At 40.0% G+C, this 21,572-nt stretch overlaps 1 protein-coding gene and 1 long non-coding RNA gene across 2 annotated transcripts; one reads left to right on the top strand and one right to left on the bottom strand.

Annotated features, from left to right (window-relative positions):
* Positions 1-1,332: 1,332 nt before the first annotated feature.
* LOC117507123 lies at positions 1,333-15,637 on the bottom strand. The gene is made up of 4 exons (XR_004559624.1): positions 15,600-15,637; positions 9,047-9,309; positions 7,847-7,849; positions 1,333-1,343 (listed from the first exon to the last, which is right to left on the bottom strand). It is a non-coding gene; the product is annotated as an uncharacterized LOC117507123 (long non-coding RNA).
* On the top strand, positions 9,163-20,218 carry LOC117507122 (leucine-rich repeat neuronal protein 2-like). The gene is made up of 2 exons (XM_034166906.1): positions 9,163-9,261; positions 16,899-20,218. The coding sequence occupies exon 2, from the start codon at positions 17,262-17,264 to the stop codon at positions 19,578-19,580; it is 2,319 nt and encodes a 772-aa protein (XP_034022797.1). The 5' UTR covers positions 9,163-9,261; positions 16,899-17,261; the 3' UTR covers positions 19,581-20,218.
* Positions 20,219-21,572: the final 1,354 nt, after the last annotated feature.

The following is a 21,572-nucleotide window of genomic DNA, read 5'->3' as shown; positions in this document are numbered from 1 at the left end:
GCAGCATCACCGCATAAAAATGAGGCAGGTCGTTCATTTTACAGGCTGCAGTGAAGAGTTACGAGCTTTGTAAGTGACACACAGAGAGACCTGGCTCAGCAGATCTGAAGGAAGCTTTAATATGGCCAGAACCAAGCAGACCGCCTGCAAATCCAAAGCCACCCGTAAAAGCGCTCCGGCTACTGGCAGTGTGAAGAAGCCTCACCGTTACAGGCCCGGCACTGTGGCACTCCGCTGCTACCAGAAATCCACCGAGCTGCTGATCCACAAGCTGCCCTTCCAGAGCCTGGTGAGAGAAATCGCTCAGGACTTCAAGACCGACCTCCGCTTTCAGAGCTCCACTGTGATGCTCTGCAGGAGGCCAGCATGGCTGACCTGGTTGGCAGCTTTTCGGATCAGCAGCTTGGTGGATTTCTGGTCGCGGTGGATCTTTCTCAGCGCCTCAGTGCCGGGCCTGTAACGGTGAGGCTTCTTCACACCGCCAGTAGCCGGAGCGCTCTTCCGGCTCTGGCTTTGGATTTACTGGCGGTCTGCTTGGTTCTGGTCATATTAAGTTTATGCTGTGAAACTGTGGGCCACTTGTTACATCGTCATTAAATTCACTATCTGGTACAACATATGGATCCACTGAACCAACTGCTACACATCGATCACAATAAACCGCTTTATCTCAAGGGTTTAAAGCCTCGTAATAGGCTTTCATTCTCTCTATTTTCTTTCACGCCCCAGCGGCGTAGTAATCCAAGATGAAGATGGGAGCAGAGTCATTATCTATCACAATTCCACGCCCCTCTCAATCAAAGCCACGCTGTTCCAAGCCAGAATGGGGCCAAAATTTTGAAACTGAACAAAATAAGATCTGAAAGTGAAAAAAAGATCTGAAGGTGAAAAAAATAATTTGTTTGATCAAAATAATTACAGACCTGAATCAAAAATATATTTAAACTGAAAAATATATATCTTACACTTATTTTTATTTTAATAATGCTTTTTTAAATTATTATAAAATTCAAGAACAAACATTGAATTTTCAGTTTCAAAATTAATTTTTTCAATCTTTTTTTATTTTCAGATTACAAAACTTTTGGCCTGGATTTAGCTCCATACCTGATGCTGGTGTGTGAATGTGAAGCATCACTGTCAAATGCTTTGTCTGCATCAGATGGAAAAGTGCTACAGAAAATGCTGTCCCATTTATGTATTAATCACCCATCGGCATTGCGGCTTTCAGAATTACCAGGGGTAAAACAATAATAAATATATAAAAATCTACTGACTATACAGCTTGCAACAGATCATTAACCAGGAATAGTTCATTAATATCAATTTTTTATATCATTTTTCTAACACCAAAGGAGATCTGAACTACTTAATATATAGAGGTAATAATAAGTCATGACAGTGATGGAGCTTGTCCAGTTCCATCACTAAATCTGTAGCTTGTTTGAGGTGACCTGAGACTTAGACCTGGATTTAAAGGATTATCACCGGTGCAACCAGAGGGAGGAGGGACAGATAAACAACATCTGTATGAAATATATTTATACATGTGAAGTCCACCTGAGTCCAAAGCTTAAAGAGTAATCAACAATCAATCAACAATGCTTCGCTGCAGTCTGAAAACTCAGAACCTCACATTATTACTTAGTGGGGATCAGTGTGAAACACATCATGCCTGTGTGTTCTGAGCTGCAGACCATCACATGTAGTGCAAATCATCCTGTGTGTTATTTATCACATTGCTGTTGTGCCGCCGCAGCCTGCAGCACGCCGGAGAGTCGAGCTTTTCCATCAAATCACACTGTTGCTGTAGTTGATTTCTTAAAGATTAACGATGTGATTTTTACCGTAGAATATGTAGTGCTACAATGTCACAGTACATTGTTACTGCTGTGAAGCTGAGCAATTATGTGACATTAAATTCAGTTAATAGGAATTTTTTAACTATAAATATGTAATAACCAATTTCTGCAACTGGGACTGGAACCTATTACTGTGCCCACAGTGGTCTGCAACCAGATGTTGGGTACACCCACCCGCTGTGCATGTCCTTGCGGGTGGTGAGCCAGCCCAGTCTCACAGCATTGCTACTTTGGGCTAAGACAGTCTGAACCCTGTGGATATGGACCTATTAACTAGATATTCATCAAGCTCTTCTCCCAGCACTAACTCCAGAAAATCAGCCCAGTATCTGTAGTGATAGTATGCCACTAGTTTAGAGAAATTGCTCTTCATGTGGCTCCTTCCCTGACAGTGCAGCTCAAATTCACAGTGGCACTAAATCTCCTCTGCTGTGATCCAGTGGTGATTAAGAGGAATTCTCCATCTGGGTTATAACTTGTCAGTGATTGTGGGTAGGAATCTCAAAAATGCAGCAGAGGGTCAGAGAGTGTCCTTTGTGCAAACTCCGGATTGCAGTTCTGATGCCGCCTGCAGATTCTCGCTTCCAGTGCTCTTTGGGACTGTTTGTATCAGAGTGTGAAACAGTTGGAATGAGAATGAGCACATTTCAAATCACAGCACATCATACACCTGCAAGTGGGCTCGCTCCTCTGAGGTTGGAGCAAATAACAGCCCCAAGTGAAGGAGTTCATGTGTCTTGGGGTTTTGTTCATGTAATGTGGGAGGAGAAAACAACTGCATGAGCAGTCAGAAAAAAGACAAATATCTCATTTAGTAGTATTTTAGTTTTTGTTGTTGTTGTTGTTTTATTTGTTTTTAATGAACCCACATGTTGTATGTTCTTGCCTGTTACTGACCAAGGAAAAAAAAGATTATGGACAAAACGGTCTAAGGGGGTTTAGAAAACAAATAAATAAATGAAGTCACCTGAGATGACATTATTATATTCCTAGAAAGTTCCCTGCATGGACACCCCCCTCTGGAGGAACTCTGGGCATACAAGATTTGGAGGAGACCCTGTGATAAACCCAGAACATACTGGAGGGATTATAGAAACCATCTAAAATGGGAACACCTTGGCATTCTTCAGGATAAATAGGAGGAGGTAGATAAGGAGAGAAATGCAGCAAACAATGGAAATGGATGGACAGATGGACAGACAGATCACAAAGTAAAGGTTCTATATTGTTGCTACCATAGACTTGATCACATGATAGCCTCCTCTCCTCTTTCCATGACAAAAACTCTTGTAACAGTGGAATGTGCCATTCATTTCCAAACTGGACGCTATGTTTTATCCGGGATGTCATCTGACTAGCACAGGAATTGTGAAAAGACGTGGACATCAGCACTTTTTCGGCACATTCAGACAGACGTGCGGAGGAATTCCGCGCGTCGCGGCGGTGCCGCATGGCGCAAAGCAACACCGTGATGAAGCCTCACAGGACATGTTCTGGCATGTCCAGGCACATCCACAATTTCTCGGATAATCACTCGATGGAAAAACCACCGAGAGCTGTCTGAATGCCATCTCAAAGCCGTCCTGTGAGACCAAAACGGAGGTGGTTTTGTCTCGTTCCAGTAGCGAATCCATCGTGGCGCGCGACGCCTCCGCTCGGCTTTCCATGACAAAATCTCTTGTTAAAAGTGAAATCTGCCAGAAAATGGTTGATGTCCATCGCTTGTGATAACCAGAGAAATTGCACACGATGGTCACGGATCCATACAGCCATCCGTTTAGAAATGAAATGGTCGCTCAGCCTGACGATGGCGGATTCGCAGCGCGGCGCACCACCAGTCGCTCTGGGCCGTCCTTAAAGCAACAGTAACACTTCGTAATCTCTTTGAAGCCCATAAAATTTTCACCAAAAACCATCTGAATTTCTCGAATGGTGTCCACTTTGATGTCCCTCACAGTTTCTGAAAAAAGTTTGATCAAGCAAAGCAGCAGTCTCTGAGCCATTCCTAAACAATGAAAAAAACGACGAGAGGGGTGGACCACTCCTCACTCAAAGCCTGCTCACAGGCGAATGACGCAACCGACAGGTGTGAAAAAACTCACGCATGCGCACGAAGGTTCAAGCTTGGCTGACGCAATCACACGTGATTCAAATCCATATGGTTTTCGAAAAAAAATAATAAGGTCGGATACTTTTCTAATAGACCTCATACTGTAGTTTTTCACTGTAAAAAAATACTTTGGTAACTACTCATTGCCTGCACTCAAACTGAACTAGAATATTGTTTCAGTGATCATTGTTAGCCTCCGCAAAAGGTGTTTTTACTTCAGAAACCTGACCATATATATGGAATAAATATTAAAAGCCTAAATTAGATTCATCAACTCAGATTTGTGCCAAACCATATCTGATGCATTCTGAGAATTAGGGTGGTCTCCTATTGGCAGTTTTTGGCCCCAGTAACAAAATTCAAGAAATCAGACCTGATATTTTATAATACGAGGGCTGTCAATAAAGTATAGGTCCTTTTTATTTTTTTCAAAAACTATATGGATTTCATTCATATGTTTTTACGTCAGACATGCTTGAACCCTCGTGCGCATGCGTGAGTTTTTCCACGCCTGTCGGTGACGTCATTCGCCTGTGAGCACTCCTTGTGGGAGGAGTCGTCCAGCCCCTTGTCGGAATTCCTTTGTCTGAGAAGTTGCTGAGAGACTGGCGCTTTGTTTGATCAAAATTTTTTCTGAACCTGTGAGATACATCGAAGTGGACACGGTTCGAAAAATTAAGCTGGTTTTCAGTGAAAATTTTAACGGCTGATGAGAGATTTTGAGATGATACTGTCGCTTTAAGGACTTCCCACGGTGCGAGACGTCGCGCAGCGCTCTCAGGCGCTGTCGTCAGCCTGTTTCAAGCTGAAAACCTTCACATTTCAGGCTCTATTGATCCAGGACGTCGTGAGAGAACAGAGAAGTTTCAGAAGAAGTCGGTTTCAGCATTTTATCCGGATATTCCACTGTTAAAGGAGATTTTTTTAATGAAAGACGTGCGGACGGGTCCGCGCGTCGGGACGCAGCCGGCGTGGTGCAGCGGCACAGGAAAAACACCTCCGTGTTGATAACCATTTGTAAAATCCAGGCGGCTTTTCTTTCTTTTCTTTCTTCTTTTTAATATTTATTTCATTCATTTAAAAGAAAAACAGAAAAGCAAAAAACAAAAGCACCACAATACCAGAATGAAAAGGAGCAGAAAGAAGAACAAGTCTTATGATTTCTGCCCCTTTTAACAATACAATCTTTCAATATACAGCATCATAGTCAACATTGTTTAACAGATTGCATTTCTTTAACTTGTCACATACCACTGACCCATTTCATAATTATGACCATTAATTAATAGATTACATCACTGACAGGTTATATTTAAACTTAAGACACTCCAAACATTATTAACAGTTTACTTTTTTTTTTTACTTTCTTGCAGCCCACTGACTTACTTCATAGTTTCATACTTACTTAATACATCTAATTTAATATGTTTTTTAAATAATTTAAGTGACCTTAATTCTTTAATTTCTTTATTAAGATTGTTCCATAATTTGACACCATTTACTGCAATACTCCTTTCCTTTACTTTGGTTCTAAATCTTGGTTTTTTAAAGACTTCTATTCCTTTCAATTTATAACTACTTACTCTTTTTTCAAACATATTTTGAATGTTTGTTGGGAAAGTATTTTTATTAACTTGGTACATCGTTTGTAATATTTTCAAATCAACTAAATCATGAAATTTAAGTACCCTATACTTAATAAACAATGGATTAGATGGATCTCTAAAACCACTGTTACTAATCACTTTTAAAGCTCTTTTCTGCAAAATAAATAAAGGTTGTATATAGGTTGTATATGTTGATCCCCAGATTTCTACACAGTAAGTTAAATATGGGACAATCAATGAATTGTACAATGTTAATAAACCATAACTATTTAATGAATATTTTACTTTATGCAAAACAGCAATGGCTTTCGCTATTTTTCCTTTTATGTAATTTATGTGTGACTTCCATGTAAGATCTTCATCAATCATGACTCCTAAAAATTTCATTTCTTTTACCCTTTGTATATCCATTCCATCTATTTGTAATGACACATTATTTTCTTTCGCTCTATCATTAAACAATATGAAATTTGTCTTATTAATATTTAGTGACAATCTGTTTATATCAAACCAATGTTTAACTTTTTCCAACTCTGTATTTATCACTTGTGCTACTTCCTGTATATCTGATCCAGAGTAAAACAGCGTTGTATCATCAGCAAATAAAATGCTGCCAAGCACATTGGATACATTCACAAAATCATTGATATACAAAATAAACAGTTTGGGTCCAAGTACCGATCCTTGTGGTACTCCATAAATAATGTTACACAATTCTGATTTGGTATTATTTATCTGAACAAACTGTTTTCTATTTTCTAAGTAGCTTTTTACCCACTGATGTGCAACACCTCTTATTCCATATTGTTGTAACTTGTGGAGCAATCTTGAGTGGTCTATAACATCAAAAGCCTTTTTCAGGTCAATAAAAATACTTACAAAATAATCCTTATTATCTATTGTTGTTGATATTTTCTCTATTAGTTCCATAATTGCCATAGCTGTCGAATGTTTTGTTCTGAATCCATACTGAGCATTATTTAAAATATGATGTTTCTCAATAAATTTATCCAATCTTGTTACAAAAACTTTTTCCATAATTTTAGAAAACTGTGGAAGCAATGATACTGGCCTGTAATTAGAAAAATTATGTTTGTCTCCATTTTTATATAATGGGACTACCTTAGCAATTTTCATTTCATCTGGAAAAACCCCAGTTGACAGAGACAGATTACAATATAAGTAAATGGTTCAATAACAATTTCTATTATACTTTTTACAGTCATCATGTCTAAATCTTCATGGTCAGTTGATCTTTTGCTTACACAGTTTTTTACAATATTTCTTATTTCATCTTTTTCCACATTGTCCAGGAAAATACTATTGACCGTATTTACCAATGTACATAATTTATCTTCTATTATTGGTTTATTTCCCACCAGACTTGACCCTACATTTGAAAAATAATCATTAAACCCATTTGCAACTTCTTTTATATCATATATCTCTTTATTTTCCTTAACAAAGTAATTTGGAATAGTTTCTTTCGTTCCATCACTATCAATCACACTTTTTATAATTCCCCATGTTACCCTCATATTATCTTTACTCTTATTTAGTTTTTCACTGTAATAATCTTTTTTTTGTTTCCTAATTATTGTTAATAGTTTATTTTTATATTTTTTGTATTTATGTTCTGATTCCTTTGTTTGCAATTTTAAAAAGCACCTGTATAAATAGTTTTTCTTTGCACAAGCATTTTTTATTCCCTTTGTCAGCCATGGTTTATTTACTCTTTTCTTACTAATTTCAATTGATTTACAATTTTTATTGTATGATTTCATCAATATTTTCATAAATGAGTTATATGCTACATTAACATCACTGACATAAACTTCTTCCCAGTTTTGATTTTTAAGGTCATATTTTGATGGCTTTCAGTGGAGTGAGTATATAAGAAATTGTTTAACAGCTAGACATGTTCCAACTTGTCCTTAAGGCTTCCAACAGAGGTGTTTTTCCTGTGGCAGAGCGTCGCGGCGGCTGCGAGCCGACGCTGCAATCCGTCCGCACGTCTTTCATTAAAAAAAATCTCCTTTAACAGTGGAATATCCGGAAAAAATGCTGAAACTGACTTCTTCTGAAACTTCTCTGTTCTCTCACGACGTCCTGGATCAATAGAGCCTGAAATGTGGAGGTTTTCAGCTTGAAACAGGCTGACGACGGCGCCTGAGAGCGCTGCGCGACATCTCGCACTGTGGGAAGTCCTTAAAGCGACAGTATCACCTCAAAATCTCTCATCAGCCGTTAAAATTTTCACTGAAAACCAGCTTAATTTTTAGAACCGTGTCCACTTTGATGTGTCTCACAGGTTTAGAAAAGTTTGATCAAACAAAGCGGCAGTCTCTCAGCAACTTCTCAGACAAAGGAATTCCGACGAGGGGCTGGACGACTCCTCCCACAAGGAGTGCTCACAGGCGAATGACGTCACCGACAGGCGTGGAAAAACTCACGCATGCGCACGAGGGTTCAAGCATGTCTGACGTAAAAACATATGAATGAAATCCATATAGTTTTTGAAAAAATAAAAAGGACCTATACTTTATTGACAGACCTCGTAGTAGACAAAATATGTATTATTTATTATTTTCTATCCACTTATATAAAAGTGTAACCGAGTATTGCTGAACACACCGAGTGTGTACAATTCCCATTATATGACATGCACAAATTTCCATTATATGAAACAGTTATATGTTTTCCACAATTTTCCCACATCCCCCTGCCCCAAAAAATAAAGCCTCTGTTAACATATCAAAACTGTCTTCTGCTGAAGAGTGTGGCATGCTATTCATGGTTTATGTGTTGTGGAGGAAGACCAGATGGAGGCTTCTGCTCAGAGAACAGAAGGTCCTGATTACTGTATATTGGGTCCGCTTGTCTGCATTCACTTACTTTTACATAGGATTATCCCCCTGATCTGTCCCAGTTACATCTGACTATTCATGTTTTGTGGATCATGATTAAACCGACACAATTTATTTAGTTATTTATTTATTTGTTTTGAAAAACATGTTTCAAAACTCTCTGGATTGCTCTCAGTGTTCTATAATCCTGGTTTTATCACAGATTACACCCTCTCTTGGGAGACCAGCCAGATGAAGTAAAGCTGAATCACACAGCACAGAGCTCCAAATTGTTACGGGTTACATGCCAAAAACTAATTAAATTCTCACCTCAACATGTTTGTTTAGTAAATACACAGAATGCTTCACTCCTGTAGATGTTTAGGTTCTTAACACTGGGTGATGTATTGAACCATTTAACCATATTAGAAGTGAAACTCTGTCAGTGGTAAGATCTGATGCGACCAGGACTTGAGCCTGCACTGTATTAAAATGTCACGAACAGTAAAGGAAACTTTAGAATCCAGCAGAAGTAACGCAGTGTAATTAACATAAGTGGCTTCACTAAAAAAGAATGAGAGTGAGGTGCAGGAGAGAGAAGAGCTCTGCTGCAGAACACACCTCATCTCCTCTGTAGCTGGAGAGAGAGAGAGAGAGACTGCAAATTTGGTCTTCAGCTGCACTGACGGAGGAGAGAAGCTGGAAAATGATATTCCATGAATCTTACAAAAAGCACTAATGTGTCTGTGAGAGGACGGAGAGACTATTTGTAAAAAGCGAAGCAATAACTGAAGAGGAGATGAAATGAGAGAACTGAAGTACATCCTTCCATTGCGGTAAGAATGCTGAGATATATCTATAGAATGTTAAGATTTCCTGCAGCACTCGAACACGCGGTCACTCACACACACTGACACTGGGGACGTAACAGCACTCATATGCACAATGCGTGTGTGAGCGATGTCACAGCTGAGGGATCTCTGCAGAAATGGAAAGAAATGTTGAGTTTGATTAATGTGAGTGTGTGTGTGTGTGTGCTAAAACATGGCAGTGTTTTGTTCTTATTGTGGTGTGCTTCCAGCACCGTCCCTCCCTCCTGCTCTCTACATCCTCCATCTCTTCATTCTGCCCTGTTGCAGAGTCTCTGTGTGTGTGTCAGTGCAAGAACAAACCACATGAAATGGCTCCTCTCACCACAGCATGTTTTCCTGCTTCCTACCTTTTTGTCCTCTCTGTGCCTCAGCCTGGAAAAAGTTTTGGCAAATGAATGGTAAAGATAAATTGTGTTAACATCTGCCAAAAAAATAAATAAATAAATAAAATGATCAATTTCTTGACTTTCTAATATTTCCCATGGTTTTCATAGAATCATGTAATCAACATCTGAATGCATAAAAGAATAAATACTAAATTCTATACTTCAAACTTTGTACAGCCAGAGGCTTTGCCTTGTTTTTGCATTGACACCGAGGTTGACACAGAGCAGTTTGTGTAAGATTGACAGCCAGAGGTTTTTGTTTGTGTTTTGTTTTTTTTTTTGTTTTGTTTTCTTTTTTTTGGGGGGGGGGGGGGGCTGCAGCATCATAAAGTTCCACCCAAGAGCCGCCTATGTTAAAGGCATGCTCTTTATTCCACACAAATTTACTGGCTTCCTTTCTTCCTATCCAATAATTTTCTTTAAAATTTTCTTCATTGCTTAAGTAGCTCACAAGTTTGAAAGCAAAGAACTGAAAAGACAATTTTTGTCTCCCAAAATGAGATATTCACCCGAGTGCATACCGCACGACAAATGCATGTTATTTGCATTATTATCACTTACTGAGATACACAACATGTGGAATCACATTAACAATATTTAATGTCATTTCAAAACGCACGACACCCAGCAAACGCATACATAAAAAGTTGGCTCACTTTAACTTTTGTCGTGTCGGCTGGTGCGCGCTGCTCTCCAAATTCGGCAGTGCGTCCTCATCAAGCTGGCTGCTTTGTTCATTGTCGTACTATCCATGAGAAAATCATCTGGAATATCATATTGGGACCAACACACACTTCTCGCCTTTTCATTTTTTCCTCTGCGGACAGTTCTTGGGCTGTGCGCTATGACATCAGTTTATGCACAGTGGGCAGGTATTGGGATATGTTGTTTAGATTTCATGTTTTCTGTTTCTTCAGCTTTGTAAAACTTTGCAGAAACCTTGTAACTGTTAGAATGGCCTAAGCAGTGGGTCACCCCTTTGAGTCTGGTCTGCTTGAGATGTCTTCCTCAATGTCATCAGAGGGAGCTTTTCCTTACCACTGTCTCCTGTGTGCTTAAAGGTTAGTAAGGTTAGACCTTACTCGTGTGAAGCGCCTTGAAGCAGCTTTGTTGTGATTTGGCACTATATAATTGAAAATAAATTGAAAGAAAGACACAGGCTTTGGTTCATCAGGTTCACAGAAAACAAGAGCAAATGTATTTCCAGCTACATTTATAAACTAGTTTGTGCAGCACATTGAACAGTTGCTCCATCAATGTGCATCTTAGCTCCTTCAAAATAGAGTTTTAAAAGGTTAAAGATGATTATAGCTGCAGACTGAGTGTTATGTGTCGGACGCAGCTCGGAGAACCGACCAGCGTTTGAAGGACCCAGTATGAAATAAGCAGAGCACGGTACAAAGGCTAACTGAATTTAATACATAACAGTGAAAATGTGATAACAAAAAAGTGCGGCCTGGCGTGGTGCGCTCCCAGCAGCGCTAACGGTCCGGAGCCAGAAGCTGTTTCGGACCCAAGGACCCCGCCGACACCCCCCAGGTGGCCGCAACAACCGAGTCTGTGAAAGAAGGAACCATTATGTGAGTCCACACTCTACACACAGAACACTTAAAGGTGTACAAACAGCAAACACTTCCTGGCTTGATTACTGATCAGCTTCCCAACCTGCAGGCATGGAACATCCCGTTCACAAAACTCCACCGCAGTGGAAGCTGATACATGACTAACATACAGCTCAATACAATAAGGTGTGAGGGACACCACATTTACTGACTGTATAACTGTTAGTCACAAAATCCAACGTACCTCAGGAAGTGTGCTGACGAGCGTGAGACCTCACCCCCTCCTCTTTCACAGACCGTGCATCAAACCTGGACATTCTCAGCGTCCGCTGCTGATGAGATGGCTCCCAAGACGACGATCTCACCCGTCTGGTCACAAGGTCGAGTCTCTGGCAAATACACACTGTGCACTCCAGTCTTAAATGCCAACATGCTCCAATCCATCCAGATGCACCTCAGCTGTGAGTCCTGACGAGTCGCAGGTGATCAGGGTGAGGTCCTGACAGCCTCAGCAACACAGCCACTCAGTCCCAAATGCACGCCACCTGGGAGGAAAACAAAAAGACAAACAAACCGGCAGCCAGGCCCCCCCAGCCATATAACACTGAGAGCAGATAAATTGTTTTATGTGGGTGTTGTAGAGGCATTTTTAAAGCAGAAGCTGTAAACTTCCTAAATTCCCATGCCCAGGTCTCTTTTGAACAAGGAATTTTAATCTCAGTAAGATTTACCTGGTTAAATAAAGGATAAGATATGATGAGATTGAATATTTAACCTCCAAGTTTGTGGAATAGTTTGCCTGTTGACATGAGAAAGTTCACTTCAGAATAATATTTTTTGGCAAATCTCAAAACCTATTTTGTTTTATAATTTGTTTTGTTTTATTTGGTTATATTTGTTAGTTTGTATGTTTCATTTGTGTTTGATGTTCAGTTTTAATTATTCTTGACAAGACTTATTGTTTTTTGGTGATTTATGACGAAGAACAATTTGCTATTTTTTTTACTTGAAAGTGCCATAATAATAATCACAGGGGTCAAAACGCACTATTAAATTGTAATGCTAAATTATCAGATTACGTCCTCTAAAAAGGACCCCCCCCCCCCCCCCCCCCCCCCCAACACAGACTTTTTTTAAGGAAGAATTATTGGCATATAAAGAAAAAAACTACAGACAGAACATGTATATTTGACACAGTTACTGGCACTCTGATGCAGTAGAAGTAAAAGTAGGTACTATTTCGGCCCTGAAGCACATTGATGCTGGTGCTTATCCCCAGATTTTGTAGTATTAAGTGGATGAGTCTGCGACTCCACCTGGACAGGACGTCAGTCTATTACAGATTACCTCCCCAATTGAGGCTGGTACTTATTTACAGGTGGATGGACTTGGAAAATGCAGATTAAGTGTCTTGAGGACAGTAACAGATATAATTAAACGAAAATCAGTTCCTTGTGAGGAACCATTTTTTTGGTGTAATTTTGGCAAAAATAAATACATTCAATTAATAACTGAATAAACACACCATTTGTGAAAGTAAAAAATTTAAATGTTTTAATCTGTGAAAAACTGGAAAGAAATGCTCTCTTGCTTGTTGACAAGATGATCAGTACCTTTTTATTAATGTTACTTGGCTTTGTATGGCTGAGTTACTGCTATTGTCTGTTACTGTGTGTTCACATTATGAACTTTCTTAGAAACCTGTGGACTCAGGTCACAGAAAACTAATAAAGGCTGTAAAGAGTTATATATTTTCCATTTATCCACCGGTCAAAGATTTTGGAGAGATGGAGAGAGACAGTGTTATGAAAGTGGCTGCTGACTCATGCAGTCCTGTTGAAAAGCTTTTCACACAAAATTATAAGGCATCGTTCACACTGTGACTTTATGAAAGCAAATGACATTTTCTAAATGAAATGATGTGTCTAAATTCAACATGGAGAACAATAAGAAAGAAGAGATTAAAAATGACTGGATGTTGCCTTTTCTCCCTTTTTATATCATCAAAATGTTACATTCAGTAAGATAAAAACAGTTTGTTCTCACTAAGTCATTAAGCCACATATTTGACTAACCTCAACACTTATTCTCACTAATGTGCTGAAAAGATCTGTGTATTTATTCTTTATTTGTGAAAAAGTGAGCAATCATTTCACCACATGTTGAGTTCAATTTATTTCATTTTTATATAGCGCCAAATCACAACAAAGCTGCCTCTAGGTACTTCACATGAGTAAGGTCTAACCTTACCAACCCCTAGAGTAAGCACACAGGTAACTGTGGTAAGGAAAAACTCCCTCTGATGATACTGAGGAAGAAACCTCAAGCAGACCAGACTCAAAGGGGTGACCCACTGCTTAGGCCATTCTAACAGTTACAAGGATTCTGCAAAGTTTTACAAAGTTGAAGAACAGAAAACATGAAATCAAAACAACATCAAAAATAAGGTGCAATCACTGTGATGACCACGCAAGCATTTACGCTACAGGCAGGGGGTCATCCAGTGCCCTGGGGTGCAGCGCCAGCATTCAGCCATCATACCGTCAGTGGGCCTGTCACTGTGGCAAACTTTATTCCAAATGTAGACTGCACTGTGCTGCATCAGCTTTAGGGATGGCATCTCGTGGTCAGTCCAGCACCCTATGATTAGCAGATGTCAATCTTATGCGACATCATCAGTACCTCAGAAAGAGAGGGGAAAAAAAGCAGAATCAGTCAGATGGAAAAACTATACCTAAGGTATGATTCATCAGTAATAAATCAACAGCAGAAAGCAGAGAGAATACTAACGTGATTGCAGGCCACTAGCCCTAAGCTTCATTAGCAGACCCAGAGTTTAGATGAAGTGAGGCAGAGACCTGTTCTGTTGCTAATAAATTAATTTAAAGAGATAAGAAGCATAGTACCATACTATGCCAGTATGCTAACCATACAAGAGGGAGAACAAATGTGTCTTAAGTTGGACTTGAATGTCTCTACAGAATCTGACTGTTTTATCTCCATAGGGAGATCGTTCCACAAAATAGGGGCACGATAAGAGAAAGCTCTGTGGCCCACAGACTTTTTATTCACCCTAAGGACACAAAGTAGTCCTGCACCTTGAGAATGCAGAGCCCGGGCCAGTACGTAGGGTTTAATTAGGTCAGCTAAGTAGGGAGGTGCCAGTCGGTGAATAATTTTATAGGTTAATAACAGAACCTTAAAATCTGATCTCACAGAGACAGGAAGCCAGTGAAGAGATGCCAAAATGGATGTAATGTGGTCAAACTTTCTGCTTCCTGTCAAGAGTCTGGCAACAGCATTTTGAACCAATTGGAGACCCCTAATGCTGGACCGCGGTAAACCAGAAAACAGAACATTGCAGTAGTCCAGTCTTGAAGAGACAAATGCATGAATCAGGCTTTCTGCATCAACCATAGAAATGATGGGATGAATCTTTGCTATATTTCGCAGGTGGAAGAAAGCCGAATTCTATCTTTCAGCGAGAGCAAACAATAAGCAACCAAAGTCGTACCTAGAGATTTCTTGTCAGCAATGATGTTGGGGCAATAACTTACAGTCTACTTTAATAAATAAACACTTTCACTGGGTACCTAGTGTACTACAACTGGCCCATCAGAAGGTAAACTGCCAATACTACAAAAAAGTTATCAACAGCGCACCCCACAGTGGGTGTACATAAAATGCTAGAAAGGACACTTGGACAGTGCATCCATCGGGTGCAACAGTCAGTCCTTACATGTTTGATTCCCCCCTTGTCCAAATTATTTCTGTTTAGGCTTGATATTTAATCAAATCTGTCTACCATGACCCAATTTATACTTGATACAACCCTTCCACCAAGTTTAGTCCCTATGGGCGCCACACAGTATGAGTTCAACACTTATTACCTTGAGTTTGTCTTTTCAAGGTCACCCCATGGTCAAAGTTTATGTGATCAAGTGAATGTTGATATAGTTCATACTAGTATTTAACAGTAACTATGGGTGTATCTTTAACCAATTACTTAAAATAGCCATTCTAAATGAGCTTGACCTTTTGAGGTAACTCAAGGTCAGAGGTCATGGGGTGGTATGTATTGACTTTGTTTGGGAAGCTTAAAGTGCGCTTTGTGGCAACTTATTCCATAAACATATATATCATGTAATGACAAACAAAGAGTGTATGTAGACTGATTTTGGTTTTCAGCTCCCAGAATGTCTGCCTGACTTTAAATTCCACACTTCAGTGATCTTCATCTGCACACTTATTAGCGGATACTTAGACCAGCCCAAAACAAATTCCAAACTACATCTACAAACTGAGGGTGAGAGATTTGTTTCCATGGCAACTATGTAGTAAACCTGGCACAGACTTTGTGTGTGTGTGTGTGTGTGTGTGTGTGTGTGTGTGTGTGTGTGTGTGTGTGTGTGTGTGTGTGTGTGTGTGTGTGTGTGTGTGTGTGTGTGTGTGTGCGTGCGTGTAAAAGCATCAATGATTGGATTACAGTTTGCATAACCCCTCACATGCTTTCTTTATCATTTTGTCAACATTTTGGATATTGACTTGATAATTGGTTAGTGGTATTCATAAAGAATAGTAAAGTAAATTTAAAGTAAAAAGTAAAGTAAAAAGTAAATTTCATTTGCTTTTTCACTTGCTTTGCTTTGTAAATGTTACTCACTTGTCATGAGATACTTTGACTTTAAAACTGTGCCCTGTCTAATAAAAGGTGTTCAGTGTTGTCTTAGTCACAGCGCTTCACAGTGATATTTCACATTAACACATACTCATCCACAGAGCTTCTCCTCTTGCTCAAGGACATTTGGATACACAACAAAGAGCTGAACTACAAACCCTTCAGTTAATGGATAACTGGCCTTACTGTGTGAACCACAGTCAAATGAAGACAAAGACGACTTCAGCAAGATCACAACTGCAGATCTCTTAACACAGAGGCACGCTGTTATAACGCTCTGCCAGTTATTATGCAGAGTGATATAATCATGTAACTGCAACATTCATGCACATTTTCCTGTTGTATTCTGAAATACACAAAGCTGACAATAGAAAATATCTTGTGGGGCTTTCAAATTGTTACATAATTAAATAATGTTTATGCTCTGCCAGGCACAGATTGTGAAATAGTGACATTAAGTATTCACAGGCCACATGATTTCACCACTCGAATTTACCTAGTCTCTCCTGCAGGCAGGACGTATGATCGCAGATTAAAGTCGAGCATGTTTTCTCCATTTCTTTCTCTTTTATTCGCTTCTTTGTTTTGGTGTTTATTCTTCTTAATGATTGTGTTCTATTTTTTCATCTTTGTTTCTGCCTAAACGGGCTGCTTTTCTAAGCCTTTTGTGTCCATTGACTAGACATGCTCATTCTTCACTTCCTCGTCCTACTCTTTCTCAGCTGCAGAACATTTCTGCATTTATGAGGCTGCATAATACATCAAAAACTGAATGAATGTGCTAATTGCTTGTGCATAATATGCATATGTTTGATAAATTCACAGGAAGTCCTGTGACAATTAATACGTTGTAATGCATGAAGATAAATGTGCATTAAAGTGAAACATTCAAATTATAACTGTTATCATATAACTTTTGATTTTACTTTTAGTGACTTAAGTTTTTTTCTCTCTCTTGTGTTTCTGAAAAAGCAGCGACACCTCACTTGGAGCCGTGAGTCTGCCTACCTGTGGCCAGGATGTGAGCCCAATAGCATGACAACAGAAGCTGGCATCAACTAAGAGCCCATGTCCTCTTGCTTTAGCACCATAGCAATCACACATCCCAAAAACTGACTCTTGGTGTGCAAGCAGAAGTTTTAGGGGGGATTTGTACTATTCAATGTTTAATTTTGTCTGTGATATTTCTTGTTAAATTACTATCCATTTGAAGAAAGCTGACACTAACACATGGGTCTGATATCTGCTGATACTACACTCCAAATGTTTCATCTCATATCCTCATAAACAAACTCTTACTCACCTCATCTGAGTCTGCTCTTGTTACCACTGGGGATTATGAGGCCGACTTCGGTATTTCTTCAGTCACAGTGTCTCCTGTGTGTGTTTGTTGTGTCTGGTGTGATCAGACAGCTACCCCACTCTCTACCATGGCATGTCTCCTGCCCGGCTCGTTGTGTGTGTCAGATCAAGCCGTGGTTTTCTCCTGAGTCTGTCTACCATGAAGCTCGTACGGTGGACTGCAATGACCTGTTGTTGACCAAACTCCCTGTTCCCATTCCCCTGGGGACGCACACCCTACGCCTGCAGAGTAATCAACTGTCTGAGTTGGACAGTGCAGTACTGCACGGCCTGCCCCACCTCACTGACCTCGATCTTTCCCAAAACCACTTCAGCCAGATTACATCAATAATGTGGATTTCCTCCCTGCCATCTCTGCTGTCTCTGCACCTGGAGGAAAACCAAATCAGTCACCTGCCCAATGCCTCCTTCTCCTCACTGCCAGCTTTGCAAGAACTCTTTGTTAGCCACAATAATTTACATTCAATTGCACCTGAAGCCTTCTCTGGTCTGGACCTTCTCCTGCGTTTGCATATCAACAACAACAGACTCACCACTGTTAACCCTCTGTGGTTCAGGGCTTTGCCCAGTTTAGAAGTTCTGATGTTGGGAGGAAATCCTGTGGAAACTCTTCCAGAGCAGGGATTCATGGCCTTAAGATCTCTCCGGAGTCTAGTACTTGGTGACATGGGCCTGAGAGATATAGTTGAAGATGCACTGGAGGGTTTGGACAGCCTGGAGAGCCTCTCCTTCTATGACAACCTCCTGACAAAAGTCCCCACACTAGCCCTGAGTAGAGTGCCAGGACTTAAGTTCCTTGACCTTAACAAGAATTGCATCAAACTAATTGAGACAGGAGACTTCCGTGACATGGTGCACCTGAAGGAGTTAGGCCTGAACAACATGGAAGAGCTAGTATCCATTGAGAGGGGTGCCCTGGAGAATCTTCCAGAACTCACCAAGCTTGAAATCACAAACAACCCTCTCCTATCCTACATTCATCCACAGGCTTTCCTTCAGCTGAGCAGGCTGGAGAGTCTCATGCTCAATTCCAATTCTCTGAGTGCTCTCCACCAGAACATAATGCTCTCCCTGCCAAGTCTTCAGGAGGTCAGCTTACACTCTAACCCTCTCCACTGTGACTGCCTGTTTCACTGGGCTGCTGGGGTACAGTCTCACCCGCATGCTGTTGAAGATACTCAAAGAGAGAATCTCACATCTCGGTTGGTGCGTTTCATCCAACCCCAGGCCACCCTATGCTCTGAACCCCCAGAACTTAGAGGTCGCAGAGTGAGAGAGCTGTCCTCCAAGGAGATGTCAGCCTCCTGTCTACCCACAATCCCAGCCACATCCCTCCCCTCATATGTAGGCGTTAGAGAAGGTGGGAAATTGGTTTTACCTTGTCGAGCTCTTGCCGATCCACAACCAGATATTTATTGGGTGACTCCATCTGGGTTCCGACTGGGTCCTGCACAAAGTCCTAAACCCAAGTGTTTACAAGCTCCTACTCCAACAGATTCAGAAAGTCTCAGCCACACATTAGTTAACAGTATCTCTCTAAAGCAGGCTCAACACGATACTCCCTGTAACAACTCCCAACATTACCACCTGTTGCCTGTAGGAACCCTGGAGATTGAAAAGGTTACCACAAGTGAAGCAGGATTGTACACCTGTGTTGCTGAGAATGCATTAGGAGCAGATACACGCAGCATTACTGTGGGTGTTCATGAGGAAGAAAGTAAAAAAATGATGGCGAAGGCTGCAAAACTCTGGAAATACCAGTCTTTACAAGGTAATGCGAAATTACGCCTCGTAGAGCTCGGAGAACATTATGCTATCCTGTCTTGGCAGGACATGGGAAACCTGCCCTCTACCCGTCTATCCTGGCAGGCCATGACCTCAAGCGAACATCCACCCTCATACACCACACGCATCCTGGCCGGTACACAGAGCTTCAACCTGACTCACCTGCAGGGGGAGACATTTTACAGAGTGTGTCTTCATTTAGGGAACCATGAGGTGTCCAAACATGTGAGCAGACAGCTTCAGTGCATTATAATCAGGACAAAGGCAGCACCTGAACCACAGTTTGAGGACATACCCTTGGACAGGTATATGACCACCCTAGCAACCATACTGCTCGAGCTCGGGATCATAATGCTAGTGGTGGCAGCAACAATATGGGATGGTGAGTGTACTGATATTGATGAGGAACTCGAGCTTTACACTGATGTGATCATTAGTGAAAAGACTGAAGGTGGAAACAAACATAAACCAAAGCTGAGCGAGAAACTGCTACCACATCAGGACTGCTGAGATCATTATGTTTGTGCACAGGGAAAGACGCAGACAACACAAGAAATGTGTGAAATTAAAAATGGCAAATTATTCTGTATCAAGGAGAGATAAACATAACAGCAGGGTGGAAGAAGAGATTTGTATTTATTTTATATACCATATAAAGTATATATTGACATTGTTTCTGTGTCCAAATGTGTTGTTAAAAAATATCCCTAAACTGTATCTATAGGCAAAATGGACAATCAGTATTCTTCATATTCCTGCAGTTCACCCAGTTAACAGGAACAAGTTGATAGTTGGTAGCTGAATGAAAAACTGTAAAGAAATTGAGATTGAATGCAGGGACGGACCAGAGAGTGACTCAGTCCACCACAGGTTTTTGTCGTATTTCCACGTTCCACAGATTCAGCCTGAGACAAACAGATAAAACTGTGTTTCTTTGTGAATGAAATCACTGCTTCTTTTGGCTCTGTAAAGTAAAAGTGTTTGATGTAGACAACGCTTTTGTTAAAATTTCAGTGTTTCAGACCGAACTGTCCATCTTACCATGAATAAATTCATCTATGCCTCACAAATGCTTTCAGCATAAAAGTGATCTAAAAATGACTGTGTTAAATTCTATTTTGAGCTTTACAAAATAAAATCTTTTAAATTTAAATGTTTTCAGTTTTGTTTTATCTTTTCCTAATTATTATGCTCAGATTACAGTGAAATATCAGTTGCAATAATACACTTTGGTCCAGAACACATCATTTCAGCTTTTTTTTTTTGTTTTAACTGAACTCAAAATAGTAATTTCATGATACAGTATTGTTTGCATGAGTACAAATTGTACTACATCTTAAGAAATGAAATGCTGTATTTATTTCATCTCATTATGTCAACTGAAAACATACAACCTCTTGGTTCCTTACACAGGAAACACAATATATAATTGTAACAATTTGTTTAAATTATTTGTATACAACAAAAGTAGGAGAACTATAAGAAGGTGAAGTGGTTTGGAAGTGATGTGAGGAGACGATGAATATATCAGTAAGCATGATGAAAAAATTGAAAATGGAAGAATTTGAAAGACAGAGGGCAAGACCAAAGCTGAGATAGGTAGACAGAATAAAGGAAGACTTGAAGGAAAATCACCAATGAGGTGTAGGAGTAGTGTGTTGATAAAGTTGATAAAACACCTCATAAATTGGGTAAGAAAAAAAAGCTGAAGCTAGAAATGTCAGCCAGGCCTACAGAACGTGGTTGTTTAAATGAAACAGATTGTTGTTTGATTGACACTGTCACTGACTGACCAAGGTTCCTGTTTACATTTTTACACCTCTGAACATTTGAACCTACAGAAGCAAACCAGGTCACGCATGCATTCTCAGAGTGTGAAAAGGCTTATAAGACAGTTTTGAGTTTAAGCGCAGCAGGGGCCGCTGGGTAAGTTCAAAGGTCAAGTCTTACAAACCGCACATTCCTAGGATCACAAACACAAAGCAAATGCATGAAAAATAAATAAAAAATAAAACCCCAAGCACTGTCACCTTCTTTAACAAAAGCAGTAAATCACAGTATTAGATGTCACAGTTTATATTCATAAACCATTTACAGAAGGGCACACTCGTATTGTCTTCACAAACATAAAACAAATGCACACACACACAAAAAAAAATCAACATAATAAAATCCTAAACAGGGTCATCTTTATCAAAGGCAGTAAATCACAGAATAGTCAGTTTATCGCTGTATACGTATTTATAAACCATTAATGTAACTAACAGATCACCTGTATTGCATTCACAAACACAAATGCACAAAAAATAAAAATACTGACTTTTGAACTGTTTTTGTTTCGACTCTTTAAGTGGTTGGGTTCTTACCAGCGTCGGCAGTGTGACTGTATGCATTGACCTGTGAATTGGAAGTGTTAGCTAGCTCTCCGCGCATGCGCACTAATAAACTCAAAGCTGGTTTATTCCATTTGAACTATGGCCAACGTTTAGCTAATGCTAGCTG

The sequence above is a fragment of the Thalassophryne amazonica genome, chromosome 3, assembly GCF_902500255.1.
Source record: "Thalassophryne amazonica chromosome 3, fThaAma1.1, whole genome shotgun sequence".
Lineage (NCBI taxonomy): Eukaryota > Metazoa > Chordata > Actinopteri > Batrachoidiformes > Batrachoididae > Thalassophryne > Thalassophryne amazonica.
The sequence above is the reverse complement of the archived record's forward strand: the minus strand, read 5'-3'. Positions and strand labels throughout refer to the sequence as shown.

Coding starts and splice junctions, on each gene's coding strand:
- LOC117507122 (XM_034166906.1), top strand. CDS start 17,262: ATGAGGCCGACTTCGGTATTTCTTCAGTCACAGTGTCTCCTGTGTGTG.